Genomic DNA, 22814 nt, shown 5'->3' with positions numbered 1-22814 from the left:
TAAAACACACTAATGCATTTTACCAGTAATAGTGTAATTACAGTACATACTGTACAGTAAAGAAAACAAAAATAGTTTGTTGTGACTGTGGGACTCCGCTTTACACTTTTTGCCTTACCATGGGCATGATAACATACTGCGCTTGTTGTTAAATCGAGGCCCGAAGTAACTAACCAGCGTTGTATCTGAAAAATGCCGTGTCCATTCTTGTACATATGCTGTATTCTCATACTGAGATCCTTTGAAATCTTTTTCCTCTGTGCTTGATTTTTTTTCTAAAAGCACCGATGCAGAGGAATGTGTATTTGATGTGTATTCGATGTATCTTCAATGTGCATTGAATCAACAAAATGGATGGTGTATTTATACTTTAATTTAATGGGCCTCAGCCTTGCTCGACAGGTTTAATACACAGTACGCCCACTTTTAACACATGCAGCTCGTGTCCATGCCCGTGAAAATATTCAAATACCTGTAGGGAGACAGTGTATAAAAGGTGACACAAATTGCATAGCCTCCCACTGATCTCTATCTGAACTTGCTCTTGTCCAGATACTGCATTGTGCATTCTTCCATCTGCATCCATGGATCAACCCTCATTCTACGGATGCAGGAACTTGCTTGCTTCTGCCGTGCCGACCACGAGAAAGCAAAAGGCGTAAACTGTTTCTAAGCCAAATCAAAAGCGACAGGAGAATAAAGAAAACGTTCTGAAGACTCCAAAGGCTAAGAAGCCTGGGCCTTATTATGTGAAGAAGAAAATGGCTGGCATATACTTAAAGTAAAGGCTTTGGTCACCTCCAGCATCCACCTCCAACGCTGCTCTGCTGGGAACCCCCAGCTCACCTGCTCCAGCACCCACCCCCGATGCTGCTCTGTTGGGAAACCCCAGCTCACCTGCTCCAGCACCCACCCCCGATGCTGCTCTGCTGGGAAACCCCAGCTCACCTGCTCCAGCACCCACCTCCAACACTGCTCTGCTGGGAACCCCCAGCTCACCTGCTCCAGCACCCACCCCCGATGCTGCTCTGCTGGGAACCCCCAGCTCATCTGCTCCAGCACCCATTAACAGCACTCCTCGCACCAGATCCAGCTTGTTCGCCCGCATGCTGAATGGTTTAAGTTGTGTCGAAATCCCTGACAACTCATCGGTGCAAAAGATTGATCTTCTTTTGGAGACCATGTTGAATATGGATAGGCGTATTGATAAGATGGAGAGGAACATCACAGGGATCTATTCTTTGCTTGGAGTCCCTTCCCCTGTATGTCCGACACAGGAGCAGGAGGGTGGCCTGGGGGCGCCTTATTCTACCTTCACGGTTCCAACACCAAGCACACAACGGGACCCTCCACGCTCATCCCCTCTGCCTGCAGAATACATGCATGCCCTTCTGGTGGAGGAGATGACAATCCCGGTAAGGCCACAACAAGAAATTACAACCCCGGTAAGCCCACAACAGGAGGAAAGCATCCTCCCAGACCACCTACCCTCGCCTGCTGTCAGAAGCACACCCGCTCCAGCACCCAGGATTGTTCCGCTCCCTGACATCATCTTGAGAGAACTGCCCCAGCGCATCCGGGAGAAATACAAGATCGAAAGTGTAGGTCTAGCCCAGAAATATGCCCTGTTCATCTTTAAACACCCCATCAGTTTTGAGATGTACAGCGAGTGGACCCACAATGTAAATTATGAAGGGAATAAAACCAAGAATGCTCTGCCGGCAAATTTAAGGAACACAATTTTGGAAGAAGTGCAGCGTTATTTTAATGTTAACACTCATGTTGTGAGAGATACCATCAATGGCCTTTTGAGGCATACAAGGGCTGTTCCCTGGAAGGCCAGCCAATTTCCGAATTACTTTTCTGTTTGATTGAAGTGTACTGTACTGTACTGTATTTGAAAATGTATTGAAAATTGTTTAACAAAAAAAACCTGTTTGTTTTAAATTGTTTAATGTTTTTAATGCTTGGTACTGTATAATCATTTATTTCTATTTCTGTTTTGCATGTGCATGTCTGGAGCTGGGTGAAGATAAAGTGCTGGAAATCCCCCCCCTTCCCTCCCCCCAATACTGGCAGGTAAGACACAGTGCTCCAATCCATAACTTGTTATAGTTATACTGTATATAGTTTGACAGTAGTAATTGTCCAATATTGTGAAATACTCAATGCCTTTAATGCACTATTTGTTTCTTTTCAGAGCTGCAGCACTACAGGAAGGGGCGGGGAGACAAGTGCAATAGTATTGTACTGTGTGTATACTGTAGCAACAGTCAGTAAATTACACTAATCCCCCCCTCTCTCAATGACAAAAGAACTACAGCCTGCAATGCAGCCATTACGAAGAAGATAAAGACAAGATTGTAAATTTGGAAGAAGAGGCGACCTACTGTATTTTTGTATTATTCATTTTTCCATGATTTTCCTGCACAAATAAAATTGTTCCTTCTTTAAATTCATGAGAATCATTTGAACTTTGTGGGTGGGTGGGGGGGGGGGAAGAGGTGTGTATGCAGGATTATTTGTTCAAAGAAATCTTTTGAACAGGTCATTAGAATGTTTTGAACCCCACACCCCAAATAAAAAGTACACTATGCCACCCACCTCATAAAGCACAGTATACATTACAAAATTGTTAAGCCCATGTAGAGAAAAAAATAAATTCCCCAGACTTTTGAAATTCACATTGAATGTGAAGTAATTCTCGCCAAAGCCCCAAGAAGGGCTTTTCACACGTGCGCATGCGTGTGTAAACCCGGCCGCAAGAAGATTACACAAAGCCACAAAGCCTCCAATTACAAATGAATGGCTTTGGGGGAGGTGTCTATAAGCAGTAGAGAAACTTTAGCCTTTGTGTGTGTGGGGGGGGGAAGGGGTGTGTATGAAGGATTATTAGTTCAAAGAAATCATTTGAACAGGTCATCAGAATGTTTTGAACTCCACACCCCCTAATAAAATGTACACTATGCCACTCACCTCATAAAGTACAGTATACATGACTAGTGTAGAATTAAAAAGCTAGTGATTTGATTCTAAGAATAGCAAAAATTGTTATGCAAGCCCATGTCGAGAAACAAAACAAAAAAAGTGTCTATTTTTTTTATCAGACTTGAAATTCGCATTGAATGAGAAGTTATTCTCGCCAAAGCCCCCATGCTGTATGCGTTTCAACAAGGTTCCAACGAGACACACATGCGCCTAAATGTGATGACACACATATGCGTTTCAACAAGGTTCCAACGAAACACACACACGCATGCACCTAAATGGGATGACACGCATATGCGTTTTGAAAGTATTGAATAATAAATACATACAGGTGCGACCACGAGTATTCTAAAACTTGCCTTGGAAATTCTGGGGCAGTATCCAGGTAATGCTGCCAACATTTCAGTGAAATTTCTGAAGACAGACTAATAGCCCATCGGATTAACACAGCAGGGGTCCCTGGCAGTCCCATTCAAACTGAAATGTCACAGAAAATGCAGAAAATGTCACAGACAATGTTGCAGCATTACTGGGGTATTGTTGGTGATTGCCCCAGAGTTTCCACGGCAAGTTTTAGAATACTCGTGGTCGCACCTTTACAGTATAGAATAAAAGATATACACTTGTATTTTTGGCATTTCTTAGCACAGTTAATTACACATGCAAGCATACTGTATAAGGTTTTCTATAAAGCTCACAATTATTCTTTCCTAATCAATAAAAATTGCACTGTCACTCTAAATGTTTAGCCTAATTGGATTTTTAAATCAGATTAACAATGCGCAAGCAACGTTTTAAAAAAGCGATATTAGAGGTCCATCGAAATCCCTCCTTCTGCCTTTTTCAGCTTGATGTCAAAGTTTCTTTTCTGGGGAAAAAAAAGTTGCTATTTCCAGTGTTGCGCATGCATCAAGTCGGGAATTAAAGCAGCAGTTCAAGCAATATCCTACAGTACATGTGTGTCTGTACGATGAGAACAAACTTCTGATAGACTCTGGCTCTTGAGCCCCACACTCTCTCTAGTTGTCCAACAACTGTATCTATTGTAGTAACTGCTCAGTCAATCATATTGCAGGACTACATTTTCAATAATTGTGCAAGAATTTAATTCAATTAAATAACCCTGAGCAAAGCGATTGATTACAGGAAAACGGACCGATCTGCAGCTTACTGTAGCTAATCACTTGTCTGTGTGCATATTGTACTGATGCACATAATGTAATGTAAAAGAATATATATTTTTAAACGGCAGCTTGAACTGCAGCTTTAAACTTAATACTGTACTGTACATTGTATTTACCTTCATTATAAACTTTGCCAAACGGGTGGAGATGAGCCACTGGCACTCCCATAGTCTGCATTATAGCTGACAGGTGATAGGTGGCCTGCTACACCTGAAGTTGACAGCTGATGAAGCTGGAAATCTTTTTGGTACATTCAAGCTTGCTGGTACCTGTATGTGAAATCAGGCTCAGGCTGTCAATTTTGCAGGTATTCCGGCAGGGACAGGTAGCAAGGATTGCCGTTCACCAGGTTTTCACTGACGGTTGGAACTTTATTGTAAGCTGGTGCTTGTGTCGGCGCTGTTACGTTGCTGGATTGGGATTGACGAATTTTATATGGATTAAACCCGACCTTTCTCCTTTTAAAGTTGCAATGATCAAACATACTGTAAAAATCAGGGACCACACCCCAATACCCTCTTGTATCTCTGGCAGGAGGGGCAATCCAAAAAAAAAGAACTGATCGCTAAATAAGGTTTTTCTTATCGAACGCTTCCAACCATGAACGTCAGGTGAAAATTTGTAAAAATCGTAGTTTGAAATGAAATATTCATATATTTCTGCTACAGTCGCCATGTTATCTGCTGTAGCATTAATTGGAGAAAATATTAAAAATGAATAACTACAGTCAGGTTGTACACATGGTAAAAGAAACAACGATTGCAACGGCGCTAACTTGTGACAATGTCCTAAAATATGTGAACTATATAAAACAATATGTTTAAGGCAAATTACAGAAAAAATATCTCAGAAAAAAGTGGTTAACGTGAACTGTGATCTATTAGTGAATGAAGTGAAAAATCCACCACAGAGTGTAAAGGTGCTAATAGAAAAGCTACTCAAAACCCTTGTATAGACTGTTCTCTTAGTCTGTTTGATTGCAGAATTCCTCAAAGATTCATAGTGAACACTGTACACATGGTACCCAGTTCAGTCAGCAATTGTGCAAGGATAGTGTAGGAATGTAGAAAAAAGCACACAGCTTTGAGTTTTATAAGTTTTTATTATGAAGCACCTACATTTGATAACGTCTTCAAGGACCAAGGTCGAATCACAATGGACCACTGTGGTAGACTTGTTTTTTACCTGGGTTTTTTTAAAAACACCTGCAAATGGACACAGTTACACAGACAGAACTGTGTACATTACAATTCATTCATTTCTGCCACCTGTCGGACACGCGAAGAATTGCACGCAAAGAAATTCGAAATCATTCAATTAAAACAAATCAACAGCTGTAAAACGCGGGTAAACCTGGCGGTGTGAGGGCAACGTGAACACGGGAATGCGGTGTGAATACCGCATGGAGTACAGCAGCGCACACGAAAACGGCGCCGTAATGCCTTAAAATAATGGCTGCTGCATCTAGGTATATAATAAAAAATAAAAAGGTAGATCTGAAATCTGGATACTAAAAAAGATGGCGACGCGTATCACAGAAGGACTAAGCCAAGTGTATACCCATCTACAGTGTTGGGATGCTAGGTATCCAATAACCATTGCTAAAGTACATACAGTAGGTCATGGTACATCAAATATTCCAACAAAGAGTGCACAGTGAGTTATTACTATCTATTAGACCTAACCCATTTTGGGCTCCACCAAAGTTAGGCTATTACAGGAACAGTAATCATTGTAACAGTAAGCATTTGCTAAGAAACAAAAGTTAACTCCTTACATGCCTAGACCATCAGAGAAAAGACAAACTCCATTCTCCCTACAGGTAGAGTCACATATAAGAACATCTGCACAGTGAATTAGCCACAGTGGAAAACTGTAATAACTGACTACATCTGTATACACATATGGTGCAAGGGATACTAGTGCATTACTACACTGGCGACACACTTTATTCGAGCTTGGCTAGTCCCACGAATTCGGGTATACCCGGGTGTATTGAGGTTTGTGACTGTTTTCTGCCCGAGTGCATTGAGTTATTTTCCAAGCAGGGATTGAAGCATTTTATTCCCGCTGGCTGCAATACTGCACAGTATATATATATATACTGCATTACAATTCATGAATTTATGCCATCTGGTAGACACGCGAAGCATTGCAGCCTATTAAATCCTAATCATTATCATTTAACAGATCAGCCGCCCATCAGCCAGGCATGAACCCAGGCTGGGAAGGCAAATGCAACGGGGCTTGTTAGAGGTGAGGAGTGGCGCATTCCAGGTATCTGCCAGGTACATACCGGGTATTTGCTCGAATAAAGTGTGTCGGTGCAGTACTTCTTCATTAAGAAGTCCACAGTACTGCAAGCTCACTTGAACATTCCTGTTAGAGAAAAAAGGGTTTGTTAAATATCATCAAGTTCAATAATTTTATGTTTTAAAGCACATATGTTTTATAGATGCTTCAAAACTATATCTAGAACTTTCTCTCTATGTTTAAGATGTTTAGAAACGTTAGGGTGACTCATATGTTACTGTCACTATAGGGTGACAGATAGAAAAAACACAGTCCCTCACATCTGTCCCTCCCACTGCAGGGTGACAGAAAGGACACAGTCCCTCACATCTGCTCCTCTCTCCCACTGTAGGGGGACACAGACAGGACCCACAGTCCCTCACATCTGTCCCTCCCAGTGTGATACAGACAGGACACTCATTCCTTTGCATCTGCCCCTCCCAGTGTGATGCAGACAGGACACTCGGTCCATTGCATCTGTCCCTCCCAGGGTGACACAGAAAGATGATGTGCTTATTCCTTGTTATGCTTTTATTTCACTGCATGGTGTCATTTACATCTCCCTTTATCTCCCCATTTGTAGGATATTGTTGCTGTGAAGGATAAGTACAATATATGTCACTAACTGCAGTAGTCACCACATGGTTAAACAGTTCCACAAGGACCAGAGCCCATTGTGGGAGAATCTGAGTAACTCACTGATGACATAAAGCAGATGACTAAGAAGAACTTGAATCACACTCTGGAAATTATCTACTTGCTGACTGGAGAGGTGAGGGCTGCTGGGCAATGTTATAACACCACTCTTATCTGTTTCACTGCAATAGGGACCTTCCGATCATTAATATAGGAGATACTTGAGAAGCAGTGTCCAGGGGCCGATGTACAGTGTCACGGTAATGGTAGCCAGCCTGATATAATATAGTTGAAGCCTGGCTGGCTACCCCAATACCGTGTGTAATTCCTTTCAGAAAAGAGCTAATCACTGATGTACCCATACAACAGGCCGGCGGGTGTCCCCGGCTCACCAAGCGGGGGTCCCCGAGGGAGTGCGGGGGTCCCAAGCGGGAGTCCCGGGGTACCCGCGGGCCTGCGGTAACAGTGTTGCGCCTCCAAAAATAATAAACAATATTAATAACTAAATACACCCCCCTTACACATACTATACAGTAATGGGCAAAATGACTATTATCCACATATGGATAATAATGCATTTGCCCATTGTAAATACATATAACTTTCAATAAAAACAGTAAAAACATATTACACTTACCTTTTACAGGCACCCACGATGAACGCCGTCTTCATCCTCATCTTCATCCTGCCCATGCCCCCTCCGATGCTGCAAAACATACACAAGAATAAAAACATCCAATGTAATGTCCCCTAACCCCTTAATCACCATCGCGGTTATTAACCGCTACAGTCATTAAGGGGTTAACCCACCCTCACCCACCACTCGGGAGGCCTACATACCCTCCCCCACTAACCCCCCACCCTGTGAGGCCCAACCACCCTCACCCACTACCCACAAGGGAGGCCTACCCACATACCCTTGGGGCCAACACCCCCTCCCCCCACCCCCAGTACCCACAATAAAAACAACACACAGCCCCACAATAGACATCATTCTATTAATTAAATACATAACCCACCCCCTGTGCCCCCCCATAAATACATTATTTATCATTTTACATACAGGGTTCATACCCCATGCCCACGTGAGTCCCCGGTGGGCCTGACGGGTCACCTCACAGACCTACAGGTTACCAGCAACTTGTTTCATACAGGTTCTGGAGGCCTGTTGGTGGGTCCCGCCAAGCGCCATGGCCCACCAGGTGGTCTCCGCGGGTAACCATGGGCCACAATTGGGTCCCCACGGTAGGCCCGCGGATGTCTGGGGGCCCCGGGTCAGACCCATAGGTGTCTGAGGGGACTCGGGTGGTTCTCATCGTGGGTGCATGTGAAAGGTAAGTGTAATATATATTGACTAGTTATCGTAATTTATATGTATTTAAAATGGGCAAATGCATTATTATCCATATGTGGATAACAGTAATTTTGCCCATTACTCTACTGTATGTGTTAGGGGGCGGGGGGATGTGTGTTGTATATTGCTATGTTTATTGGGGGCAATTAGCCCCAATAAACATGTTTTTGTGCCTTAACCCCTTCATTGCCTTAGCGGTTAGCCGCTAAGGTAATGAAGCTGCTTTAATGTATTTTTATTAATAGTGTGCGGGAGCAGGGGGTCCCCTGAGCTGAACCGCATTGATTTCTGCCTCAGAGACCCCCTGCTTCCCGAGTTACAGGACCCGGTTTCGGGCATCGGAGGCCAGTGTTGCCACCATCTTTATAGAGCCCACGTCGCGTCTTGGACGCTATAAAGATGGCGGCGACACTGGCCTCCGATGCCCCATACTGGGGCCTGTAACTTGGGAAGCAGGGGGTCTCTGAGGCAGAAATCAATGCGGTTCAGCTCAGGGGACCCCCTGCTCCCGCACACTATTATTAAAATTTACATTAAACCAGCTTCATTACCATAGCAGATAGCCGCTAAGGTAAGAAATTATTGTTTATTGTTATGTGTGTTTTGACAGTAGTGTAGATGTGTAGGGGGTCTCCTGAGCTGAACCGCATTGGTTTCAGGTCCGAGGACCCCTACTTCAGGAGATACAGGCCCCTTTATGGGGTGCCGGTATCCCCTGCAGAATTTAAATGTCCCGGTCACGTGACGCGGAAGCTTGAAAGTGCCTGTATCTCCTGAAGTAGGGGGCCCTCTGACCTGAAACCAATGCGGCTCAGCTGCGGAGACCCCCTGCTCATGTACTGCTGCGGCCGAGTTTATTTGAGCATTTGCCCGGTCTCGGCCGCAGCAGTAACCAGGCGCGCGCCGGGATGTGCCTGGCGCGCGCCGAAGCCGCGGAGGAGCGCCCTCCGATTGGGGCTTTCTCCCTCAGCTCGCCGGGTCCGCCGGGTCCTCCGGAACCCCCTGCCGCCGTCCCCCACATCGCGGGACACCAGGGCTCCCTCGGGGAGCCCTGGACGCGTGTGCAGGGGGCGCAGGCACCCGATGACGCGTGACCGCGCGTCGATGATGCGCGGCATGCGTCGATGACGCGCGGCACGCCGAGGGAGTGCGGCTAGCATGCCGGGGCATCCCCCGGCTTGCGGAGCTAGCCGCACTCAAATAAAATGTGCCGCCTCTGTACACTATAATTAAAATGTATTTATTTAGTGTACGATCGCCTGTAACAGCCTTGCATGGAGATAGCAAATCTCCATGCAAATGTTACATGCAGCGTACGGGAACTTTAAGTGCGATAGCAGAGGGAAAAAAGCTTGCACGCACGATAAGCCAGTTTTGGCTTTAGTCAGGGCCTTAGTGAATCGCGCCGCCGGCTTCATTTTTTATCGGACGTGCTAATTTTTTTCAGGCTAGCGCGAAAGCTCGGAGTTTAGTGCATAGTACCCTAAGTCTTTAGTTGACCGGGACTTTGCCGAAATGTCCTGGAACTCAAATCGGTATGTGTTCCTGATGCCACCGCTCTGTTTCCTCCAGAGGACTTGCAATCTCTTCACCGGGAGTTAGCTCCAAACGTCCTTGAACTAAATTGGGCTTCCAATCCCAGCCGCGACCGGTACGTTCCTTTTTGAGAACTTGGTCCCAAAAAGTTGGACTTAGAAAATATCCTGCCTTAAAATTTCTGAAGCTGGCTCACTGCTATTTCTTCAAGAGCATCTTTTGGTTGATTCTGTAACGCTTGTGCTCACCACGACAAGGCGGGACCCCAGTACAGAGGTGGGAAAGTATGAAACTGCGCACTCACAGCAGCGGGGGCACACCTGGAAAGTGGGTTGTCAGCGTAGCTGGGTCTGTATTGGAGAGATCGGGTTCGTTCAGATAATTGCCGGAGTCTGTGGGCGGAGCCAGTGGGATTGTCGGAGTCCGTTGTACCGCGGTCGGGGGTTTTAGCCAGGAGATTGGTAGAGTGTCCGTAAGCCATGATCAGGGATGGAGAGGTGCGGGTAGTCAGAGGCAAGCCAGGGGCGTTATCCAGAGCGGGTCCAATAGTCAAGCCGGGGTCTTCATCCAGAGGGGGTCCTATAATCAAGCCGGGTTGGTACACAAGAAGCAACAGAGAGACAGCAACAAGGCACAAGGCAAGGCACAGCAAACGCAGGAACACAAGGCTACACAGGTTTATGCTCAGCAAGGTGAAAGTGAAAGTCTTTTATGTAAACAGGAACCAATGAGGCTGTGGGCTGAGTGGAGATGCGGCCTCTGTGGAGACGGACAGGCTGCAGGAGACAAGTCGGCATTTAGGAACTGGCCAAGCAGCTGGGAGCAGTGCATGATGTCACGTGTGTGCGCCGCACGTGACAGATGCGTGACATGACTGGGGGGCGGAGCCAAGCTCCTTGGCATAGAGTGAAGAGCTGTGGGTGCGCGCGCTTTGTAAACAGAGCAGGGGAGCACACTGCAGCAGGTAAGGCGGGAACACGCGGCAGAGGACGTGTTCCCCGATTCCTAACAGTACCCCCTCCCCTTGAGGAGCAGCCTCAGGACGACTACCAAATGGCTTCTGCGAAAACCTGGCGTGGAACCGTCTTAAGAGAGTGGGAGCGTGAACCTGGTGATGGGGTATCCAGTACCTTTCCTCTGGTCCAAACCCTCTCCAATGTAACAGGTACTGGACCGATCCTCTGGACCTTGGTGAGTCTATTATAGATTGGATTTCGAATTCTTCTCGGCCTTGTACCATCACCGGTGGTGGTTTTGCAGAGACATTGGGGAATCTGGGACTTTGGAAGACCGGTTTAAGAAGGGAGCTGTGGAAGACCGCCGGAATCCTCATGGATTGAGGAAGTTGTAGCCGATAGGCCACCGGGTTAACCTGTTCCAGCACCGTATAGGTGCCTAGGAACCTTTTAGCCAGCTTCAACATAGGGGTCTTCAACCTAATATTCCTCAATGAAAGCCACACCTTGTCTCTTGGCCGAAACGTGGGTGCCTCACGGCGATGGCAATCCGCCTGTGATTTCTTTCTCAGTACGGCCTCATGTAGTGTTCTCTGATTTCTCCTCCAGGAGTCCTGTAGAGTATTTACTCTGGAGTCTGCTGCAGGGACCCCGGATGGAGTAGAATAGACGGGAAGGAGTGAGGGGTGGAACCCATAATTTATAAAGAACGGCGACTCTTGGGTGGATTCGTTTCTGAGGGAGTTATGGGCGAACTCGGCCCATGGCAGGAGGTCCACCCAGTTGTCTTGTGCGTCGGATATGAAACACCTGAGATATTGCTCTAGTGACTGGTTTGTTCTCTCAATCTGTCCGTTGGTCTGCGGGTGGTAACCTGACGAGAAATTATGTGCAATATCCAACCTCTGAGCGAAGGCCCGCCAGAACTTGGAAATATATTGGGATACGCTATCGGACACTATGGAAAGTGGGACTCCATGGATGCGAAAAATCTCTTTAATAAAGATGTCTGCCAGAGTGGCAGAATTGGGAAGGCCCTTGAGGGGAATAAAATGCGCCTGTTTAGAAAACCGGTCAACGATTACGAGTATGGTGTTCATCCCACTAGAGACGTGGATCAGACAAAAACATCTGCAGAGTATCTGTCCCCCTCCAGATTGGTTTCCTACGTAGGTAGTGCGTGCACTGAGAAAAATCACACTGACACAAAGTTCAGAATGATAATGCTTCTCTTTATTGCTACAGCCCGCATTTTTTATATAGGGGCTAAGGGGAAAGATTGTATGCAAAAGGAGCTGTCTGAGGTCTAAAGGTTGTTTGCCAATGCACAGGTCAGTGTCTCATTGGTTCTTGTTAGGTCATTTCCTTGTATGGTCTTGTTATTGTAGTTTTTTGGACACATCAGCATTTGGGTGGAATTCCTGGGGTGCCATCTTGATTTCATAGTTGATGGGAGGGGGAGCTGTGGTAGCCATTTTGAGTAAGGAACATAGCAAGGTATTACAGATGAAGAAATAGGCATTTTATCCAATCCATCACAGACGTCCCAGCAAATTCACCCCAAGGTCAGACCGTGCAATGCTCAGAGAAATTACAAAAAAAACAAGAGTTACATCTCAGACTCTACAGGCCTCAGTAAGCATGTTAAATGTTAAAGTTCATGACAGTACAATTAGAAAAATACTGAACACGTATACTGGCGACACACTTTATTCGAGCTCGGCTAGTCCCACGAATTCGGGTATACCCGGGTGTATTGAGGTTTGTGACTGTTTTCTGCCCGAGTGCATTGAGGTATTTTCCAAGCAGGGATTGAAGCATTTTATTCCCCCTGGCTGCAATACTGCACAGTATATATATATATATACTGCATTACAATTCATGAATTTATGCCATCTGGTAGACACGCGAAGCATTGCAGCCTATTAAATCCTAATCATTATCATTTAACAGATCAGCCGCCCATCAGCCAGGCATGAACCCAGGCTGGGAAGGCAAACGCAACGGGGCTTGTCAGAGGTGAGGAGCGGCGCATTCCAGGTATCTGCCAGGTACATACTGGGTATTTGCTCGAATAAAGTGTGTCGGTGCAGTATGGTTTGTTTGGAAGGGTTGCCAGGAGAAAGGCTCTTCTCTCTAAAAAGAACATGGCAGCATGGTTTATGTTTGTAAAGTTGCATCTGAACAAACCACAAGACTTCTGGAACAATGTCCTTTAGACAGACGAGACCAAAGTGGAGATGTTTGGCCATAATACACAGTGCCATGTTTGGCAAAAACCAAACACAGCATATCAGCACAAACACTTCATACCAACTGTCAAGCACAGTGGTGGAGGGGTGATAATTTAGGCTTATTTTGCTGCCACAGGACTGGGAACCTTGCAGTCATTGAGTCGACCATAAACTCTTCTGTATACTAAAGTATTCTAGAGTCAAATGTGAGGCCATCTGTCCGACAGCTAAAGCTTGGCCGAAATTGGGTCATGCAATAGGACAATGATTCCAAGCACACCAGCAAATCTACAACAGAATGGCTGAAAAAGAAAAGAATCAAGGTGTTGCAATAGCCCAGTCAAAGTCCAGACCTCTACCTGATTGAAATGCTGTGGCGGAAGATTAAGATAGCTGTGCATAAACAAATGCCCGCAAACCACAATGAACTGAAGCAACGTTGTAAAGAAGAGTGGGCCAAAATTCCTCCACAACGATGTGAGAGACTGATAAATTCATACAGAAAACGATTACTTCAAGTTATTGCTGCTAAAGGTGGTTCTACAAGCTATTGAATCATAAGGTGTACTTAGTTTTTCACACATGGCTTCTCCATTTTGGCTTTATTTTTGTTAAATAAATCATGTGTAATATGTCATGTGTTGTTGTTCATCTGAGGTTGTATTTATCTAATTTTAGACCTGCTAAGGAACAGCTGATTGTTATTATGTCCTGATATGTAAAACCGTAGAATTCAAAGAGGGTGTACTTTCTTTTTTACACAACTGTAGGTTAGAGACCCCGGCAGAAGCACCACCCTAGTGTCCCTCCAGGTGAACTAACTGCCGACATCAACCACAAGGTATCATTGGCCAGACCACATGAAAGGAGGCCGCCCCCTGCCAGAGCTCCTCAACCACACAAAATATAACATAAGACATCCTAAATGAACCATGAAACAAATCTACCAATTTAAAAACAAAAATAGAGAATGTTACTGCTTGAAAACAAAACAACTGAAGCCTCAAAGGAATATAGAAAATTAATAAAGAAATCGGAGGAGATTGCAGACTGGTTGAAACATAGCAAATATATCCATAGTTACATAGTAGATGAGGTTGAAAAAAGACATAGGTCCATCAAGTTCAACCTATGCTAAATTTAGACAACAGATACTTTATCCTATATCTATACCTACTTATTGATCCAGAGGAAGGAAAACAAAAAACCCCATTAAGGGGAAAAATTAATTCCTTCCCGACTCCAAGAATTGGCCATCTTATTTAGTTTAGTATATGTTTCCACTGTTAAAGCATTTGTTTTCAGATAGTTAAATGTTAGAAATTTATGTTTGAAATATCTGTCTGTGTTCAATTTTGGATAATTTATTGGACTATACAATGTATGTTTATATCATAGTGTTTGTTTATATATCATTTAAAATTGTGCTAATAGAGATTTATGTATATGTTTTAAGATTTGTATAATCTGTATAAACACCTTTTAGGACCTTTAAACATTATTATTTTTATATATGTATAGTGGTATACCCAATTACACACAGGAGCCTCCATTTAACCAATTTAACACAACCAATTAGGACTCTGGGTATATATATCCGGTTGATATGTCTCAGTCCATCCCCTGATGAAATCAGCAAGTCTGAGGAAACATGTAGGGTTACATAGTTACATAGTTACATAGTTACATAGTAGATGAGGTTGAAAAAAGACGTAGGTCCATCAAGTTCAACCTATGCTAAATTTAGACAACAGATACTTTATCCTATATCTATACTTATTGATCCAGAGGAAAACAAACAAAAAAAACCATTGAGGGGAAAAATTAATTCCTTCCTGGCTCCAAGAATTGGCAATCGGATTAATCCCTGGATCAACATCCTTCCCATGTATACTTATTTGGTATATCCCTGTATACCTTTCCCATTTAAAAAGATGTACAACCTTTTTTTGAACAAATCTATTGTATCTGCCATCACAGTCTCCATGGGTAATGAATTCCACATTTTAACTGCCCTTACTGTAAAGAACCCCTTCCTTTGTTGCTGGTGAAATTTCCTTTCCTCCAACCTTAAGGGATGGCCCCGAGTCCTTAATACTGCCCGTGGGATGAATAGTTCTTTTGAAAGCTCCTTGTATTGTCCCCGAATATATTTGTATATAGTTATCATATCCCCTCTTAGACGCCTCTTTTCTAATGTAAATAAATCTAATTTAGCTAGCCTCTCCTCATAAGTTAGATTGTCCATCCCCTTTATTAATTTTGTGGCTCTTCTCTGCACTCTCTCTAGTTCCATAATGTCTTTTCTTAGGATTGGTGCCCAAAATTGTACTCCATATTCAAGGTGTGGTCTTACTAGTGCTTTGTAAAGGGGCATAATTATGTTTACTTCCCTTCCATCCATTGCCCGTTTGATGCAAGATAAGATCTTGTTTGCCTTTGCAGCTACTGCATGACATTGGGCACTATTGCTAAGCCTGCTGTCTACAAGCACTCCTAAATCCTTCTCCATCAAGGATTCCCCCAATATATCTCCATTTAATTTGTAAGTCGCCTTTTTATTCTTGCATCCCAAATGCATAACCTTACATTTATCTGTATTAAACCTCATTTGCCATTTACCTGCCCACGTTTCCAGTCTCTCCAAGTCCTTCTGAAGAGAAATTACATTCTGCTCTGATTCTATTACCTTACAAAATTTAGTATCATCAGCAAAGATGGAGACTTTGCTCTCGATCCCAACCTCAAGGTCATTAATAAACAAGTTAAAAAGCAGGGGTCCCAGTACCGATCCCTGAGGTACTCCACTCACGACTTTAGCCCAACCTGAAAAAGTTCCATTTATGACAACCCTCTGTTGTCTGTCCTTTAACCAGTTTTCAATCCAGGTGCATATATTATTACTGAGTCCAATTTTCTTTATTTTGTGCACCAACCTCTTGTGTGAAACCGTATCAAAAGCCTTTGCAAAATCTAAGTAGACCACATCAACTGCATTACCCTGGTCTAAATTCCTACTTACCTCCCCAAAGAAACAAATAAGGTTAGTTTGGCAAGATCTATCCTTCATAATTCCATGCTGACTTTTACTAATAATTTTATTTTCCATTAGGTATTCCTGAATATTATCCCGTATTAAACCTTCAAGTAGTTTCCCTTCTATTGAAGTCAGGCTTACAGGTCTGTAATTTCCCAGTTGTGATCTATCTCCCTTTTTAAATATTGGCACCACATCTGCTTTACGCCAATCTTGTGGTACTGAGCCTGTGGAAATGGAATCCTTGAATATTAAATTTAATGGTTTGGCTATTACTGAGCTTAACTTCTTGAGAACTCTTGGATGTATGCCATCGGGGCCAGGTGCCTTATTTACTTTAATTTTTTCAAGTCGCTTATGAACTTCTTCCTCAGTTAACCAATTGTTCATTAATATGGAGGTTGTGGCTTCCTCCTGCGGCACTACTATTGAACTTGATTCTTCCCTGGTAAACACAGAGGCAAAGAATTTGTTTAATACCTCAACTTTTTCCTTATCTCCAATAATAATCTGCCTGCTCATCTCACACTGAAAGGGTCCTATATTTTCTTTTCTCATTTTTTTGTTATTAAGGTACTTAAAGAACTTTTTAGGGTTGACCTTATTTTCTATTGCAATCCTTTTTTCATTATCCATTTTTGCTAATTTGATTGTCCTTTTGAAAATTTTGTTACATTCCTTATAATTCTGATACGATGTCTCCGTCCCTTCTGACTTAAAGAATCTAAACGCCTTCCTCTTCTTGTCCATTTCCTCCCCTACCTGTTTATTTATCCGCTGTTCTTAACTGGTTAGAATAGTAACTTTTCATTTAAACATTCATTTGATATTCTACATAACTAGCAATATAGTGTTACATCAAAACAATAACCCGAATATTCAGCCGAAAGGGTTAGAATAATTGCTTTTCATTTAAACATTTAATTGATATTCTACATAACTAGTAATTTAGTCCTACATAAGAACAATAGCCCGAGTGTTCAGCCAGTCCATATTCTGGTAATGTGTCACAAATCATGTTTTGATATAGATAATTGTAACCATGTAGAGGTAACCTCCAGATAGTAATATAATTGTAAGAATTGAATATATTAATACAATGTTCAAATTAGAATCCCGATACAGATATGACTGAAATCTCAATAAGGTAGTGATTAAATAAATGACAAATCCAAAGTGGTTAGTACATGAACAAAATTGTTGGTCCAACATTATTGATTTGTAAAAAACATCATTTATATCGTTGGACACATCCATAAACATTTCATTTGCACACCAATGTTGTACGCTGGATTGACTATTTATTTTAATGAACCCTGCACAGAGATAACCACTTAAAAGGCCCCAAAAATATGCTAAACCACTATTAAAAAACGTATCCAGAATTGCACTAAATTATATAGCATCACTCGGAAGATATATAATAGGTAAAGACCATCAGACCCCAGATAAGAAACATGTGAAACAGTTCACAGGAAATGTTTGATGCCCCATTCAGTATTAATCCCCATAGGAGATAATGTGTTAAGAACATGTAGCCAATACTTCTCCCGTCGATTGAGGAGGTTGAGCTTATCTCCTCACCTAATTGGGGTTGGTATATGCTCAATGCCTACAAATTTAAATTGTGAAATATCACCTGAATGACAATTGGTGAAATGTTTGGATACTGGTAAAATAATATTCTTATTTTTAATTGATCTCACATGTTCCATTATACTATGTTTTAGGGGCCTGATGGTCCTTCCCACATAACCCTTTCCACAACCACATGTGAGATAATAAACAACATGGGTTGTATTGCAGTTGCTAAATGTTTTAATCATACCATAATAATTATCATTTTTGAAGTACACTTTTTTTTGTAGGTACCCCAAATTTGCCCATAATGCAATTACCACATCGAAAGAACCCAGATGGCTTCTCACATCTCTGTGCCTTATTTGATTCTGGACCCACTAGATATATTATAACATGGATGTATTGTGCCTGTGCTACATTATTCTGTAATATCCACAGAATGTCACAAGTAATTATTGCATATTTCTAGATGTGATATTTCTACAATCCATGTTATTTGTGCTCATGTAGGCACAGTGGTGTCAGTGACGTTGGTGCAATCAAGTCAGTGATACACTACACAGAATTGGACATGATGGAGAATCACCAGAACCTCAACTCACTGGGTAAGATGATGTTTTCTTTCTTCTATTGGAGATGTTAGTCTTATGGGGATCCAGTAAACAGAACCATTTTCTTTGTTATTAGCAATCAACCAAAAATAGTTCATTTTAGGTCTGTATAAGGAACATAAAAGAAGTTACAGAGCAGAACAAGTAGAGGTTAATCTCTGTCACTAGTTGGTAAGTTTACAGCTTGGACCTCCACACTGGATATTTGTACAATCCCACAAACTCTTTCTGCATTTCTCTAATTTTTCTCTCAATGTCACCATAGTTCTCCCGAGTTTATTCCACATGCCAGACGTGGGCATCTTTTACCACTTTGTCACATGTAAGGGAATAGGATAAAAAGGATTGATACACAAACTCTTAATTACCCATTTCTAGCAAGATACAAACATACAAATCAATGTAAATAGTACATTTACAAACACAAAAATGCATTGCTAGGGTTTCTCTGGCAGTAAATATTATTTTCTGATTCCTACCACAAGGAGTCAGTACCATTTGTATGGTTCAGACATACATCTGTGGCATATGTTTGCAGCTCAGTTAACTTGTGTCTGTGTTCCAGGATTGAGTAGATAAAAACATAAGTAACCAGGACTTTTTAAAATATCTTTGCAGAAAATAACTATATAAAAAGGTAATTTAACCACTGAGGTGCCTTCAGAAATCCTTTAACTTGCATACCAATTGCAATTATGGACATGTATTTTGTACTAATTAAAATGTTTAACAAGAAATGTAAAATTATTTTATGCTATTAATTCACTTATTTACTCACAGTTCATTTCTTTTCAACAGATGGATCCATGAGCAGAAATATAGCTGCAGGATGTCACACTCCTCTTTGCACACCAGATAGTGTAAATGAAGATAACAGTGTTATTAAAAGTGGTTACGGAGCAAATCGCTTGAAGCAAAATAAGCCAAACAATAGACAGAGAAAATCTGTGAGAATAATGGCTAAAGAATCAAGCTCACATGAAAAAGGAAATCTCACAGCCTCCCACATTAATACTCTCAGAGAACATACAGGGATAGAATATGCATCTACTCATATTCAGGAGTGTGGCAAAAAAAACACTAATACACAGAAAAGTCACTTGAAGGTGTCAGTAATTAAATATAAGTGCAGTGAATGTGGTAAAATCTTTCATAATAACAAAGCTTTTACAATTCACCAAAGAACACACACCAAAGAGAGGCCATATAACTGCTCTGAATGTCAGAAATGCTTTACTAGTAACTCAGATCTTCTTAAACATCACATAATTCACAAAGGAGATAAGTCGTTTACTTGCTCTGAATGTGGGAAACATTTCTCTTGTAAATCACTTCTTGCTACACATCAGAGAATTCATACCGGTGAGAAACCATTTATTTGCCCTGAATGTGGAAAATGTTTTATCAGTACTTCAGATCTTGTTAGACATCAGAGAATTCACACTGGGGAGAGACCGTTTGTTTGCTCTGAATGTGGGAAATGTTTTGCCAATAAATCAGATCTTGTTAGACATCAGAGAATTCACACAGGAGAAAAGCCATTTGTTTGCTATGAATGTGGAAAATGTTTTTCCCAGAACTCCCATCTTGTTAAGCATCAGAAAATTAACATGGGGGAGAAACCATTTGTTTGCTCTGGATGTGGGAAACGTTTTTCCCAGAATGCACATCTTGTGAAACATCAGAGAATTCACACAGGAGAGAAACCATTTGCTTGCGTTCAATGTGGGAAATGTTTTACTGATAGCTCAACTCTTGTTATACATCAGAGAATTCACACAGGAGAAAAACCATTTGTGTGTTCTGAATGTGGGAAATCCTTTAGTACTAAGAGCGATCTTATTAGGCATTGGAGAATTCACACAGGAGAGAGACCATTTGTTTGCTCTGAATGTGGGAAATGTTTTAACAGGAACGCACATCTGGTTGCACACCAGAAACTTCATGCAGAAGAGAAAGCATTTGTTTGCTCTGAATGTGATAAATGCTTTATTCAACGTTCAGACCTTGTTAAACATCAGAAACACCACACAGAAAAACATATACCAATAAAAATGCCACTGGGAGAATAAAGGATTTTGCTCTCAGAAAATCCAAGACATTAAGGTCCATATTTACTAAGGTTTGCTATTCCATTACTGCAATGGTTGTAAATGTTTTACATCACTGGAAGGGGATTTATGGAATAGTACAACCTAGTAAATATGAGTTTAAACATTTGGACAACATACTCCATTTTCATTTTAATTATCTGAACTATTGTGTTTTTTTACCTTAATAAAAAGTCAAACTAAATTAGAATTTGTCAAAATGTATTCTGTTTTGACAGCCCCCCAAAAATTATAAAACATTTGACAGCAGATAAGAATAATTTGGTCCATCTAGTCTGCCCATTTTCCTCTGTGGTATAACCGAAGACCCTATTTGATCGTTTCTTTGATATTTGTGATAGATGCATGTCTATTGTTTTTCTGTATAAACCTCTACCACCTCTGTTTAGAAGCTTTTCCACTAATCCACCACCCTTTCTGTGAAATGGTAAGTAACAAATAAAAATTAATCTTAGAACATGAGTTACAACGTCTTTTGATCATGCATCATCTAAATTTAGTATAGGTTTAACTTGATGGACGTATGTCTTTTTTTTAACCTCATCTACTATGTAACTATGTAACTATCTCTCCAAACATAATAACATAATGATATATATATACATATATATATATATCTCATCTATATATATATATATAACAACTGTAAATATTACTGTATGTTCATTTGCATGTCTTAGACAGGTCTGCAACCCTGTCTTTCACCATTATCGCCCAGCACACAGCACTTCCACTGCAGCAAGGGATTCTGGGAAATGACATGCAAATGAGCACACAGTGCCAACTTTTATCTCAAGCTCATATTACACGAGCAACCCTTAAGCCAATGCATGCTGCTTTAAACACAGCTTTAAAACAAAGGCTGGGGTGAGATGCAAAGCCAGTAAACCCACTCACAGACATATTTCAACCTTGATGAGTATCATCAGTGTGAGGTCGGTTGCTGGCTCTGCTGGTTTGAGATTAAGAGTAGATATTCACCACACTAATTTACCCACCATAACCTTAATAAATGTGATATATATATATATATATATATATATATATATATATATATATATATATATAGCCTTTGTTTAAAAGCTGTGTTAAAGCAGCATGCTTTATATATATATCATATCTAGGCAATTAGTGGGTCATTAACAGAAGAAAAAGGTTTGCCCCAGAACAGATTATGTAACACTTCAATGCTAGTATTTTTTATATAATGTAGATTCTCATTAACATATCCACCATGCAAATGATGTTATATATGAGCAGGAGGATGTTTAACATTGGATTTGTCAATACATTTTTGCAAGAAATCCCCAGTGTGGATTGTTATATTCACTACTAGGAATATATCTCCATACAGATTTCCTTATGTAAAAGTTGTAGATCAACATATAATAAGACCTACTGTACATATGAATAGCAGGCAGAAGAGGATACCTAAATCACACTCTGTCACACCCTAACAAATACGCTACAAATAATTTAAGAGTCTCACATGCAAACCAACATTATAAAGAACTGTGGCTGATCTGGAATTGTTAGGTTTTCCCCTAGTATAATATATGGTGATTTAATAGACGGTCAGGATTTGTATGTGTTTAGTAGTCATGCTTTTTTCCTTCATTAGAGATGAAAAAATTAGTGCTGCATATATTGGATATCTATGTATCTACAGAGCTCTAGGGTATTAAGATGCCTTGTTTTTATATGTGTCTGACTGTATGCTAATAAAATATGTTTGATTTTATCAGCACTTTTTCCAATTAATTATTTTGTGGTTAAAATTTTTGTCTGTATTGTGAATGTTATGAATAATTAATAGAGAATGGGGTGTGGTCCCCAGCACTCCAAAGTCAAAATATAACACACATGTTGGTTTTTAAATGCAAATCTTAAGTTATTTTTACATATTGTATTGTATGTATTGTATGTCTTTATTTATATAGCGCCATTAATGTACATAGCACTTCACAGTAGTAATACACGTGACAATCATATAAATAATAAATAAAGGGTCATGGGATAAGTGCTTCAGACATAAACGTAACATTTAGGAAGAGGAGGCCCTGCTCCGAGGAGCTTACAATCTAATTGGTATGTAGGAGGAACGTACAGAGATAGTATGAGGGCATATTGGTAAGTGGTTCTGCAGGGGGCCAAGCTTTATGTATCGTGTCTAGAAGTATGTACGGTGCTATTCATATGCTTCTTTAAACAAGTGTGTCTTAAGGTTCGTCTTAAAGGTGGATAGAGAGGGTGCTAGTCGGGTGTTGAGGGGTAGGGCATTACAGATGTGTGGG

At 41.5% G+C, this 22814-nt stretch overlaps 1 protein-coding gene across 2 annotated transcripts in view; it reads left to right on the top strand.

Moving 5' to 3' along the window:
• The window catches only part of LOC142485397 (uncharacterized), a 108541-nt gene extending 86280 nt beyond the window's left edge, over window positions 1–22261 (top strand). Inside the window, exons 2-5 of one of the 2 annotated variants that reach the window (XM_075584415.1) lie at window positions 7048–7236; window positions 13951–14021; window positions 18309–18403; window positions 19208–22261. In XM_075584415.1, the coding sequence (XP_075440530.1) occupies window positions 18370–18403; window positions 19208–20481 (1308 nt within the window). In that variant the 5' untranslated portion in view covers window positions 7048–7236; window positions 13951–14021; window positions 18309–18369 and the 3' untranslated portion in view covers window positions 20482–22261. The remainder of the gene's footprint in view (window positions 1–7047; window positions 7237–13950; window positions 14022–18308; window positions 18404–19207) is intronic. The other variant, XM_075584413.1, reaches the window with a different exon arrangement.
• The last annotated feature ends 553 nt before the right edge of the window (window positions 22262–22814 follow it).

Source organism: Ascaphus truei, unplaced genomic scaffold (genome assembly GCF_040206685.1).
Source record: "Ascaphus truei isolate aAscTru1 unplaced genomic scaffold, aAscTru1.hap1 HAP1_SCAFFOLD_584, whole genome shotgun sequence".
Classification (NCBI taxonomy): Eukaryota; Metazoa; Chordata; class Amphibia; order Anura; family Ascaphidae; genus Ascaphus; species Ascaphus truei.
The sequence above is the reverse complement of the archived record's forward strand: the minus strand, read 5'-3'. Positions and strand labels throughout refer to the sequence as shown.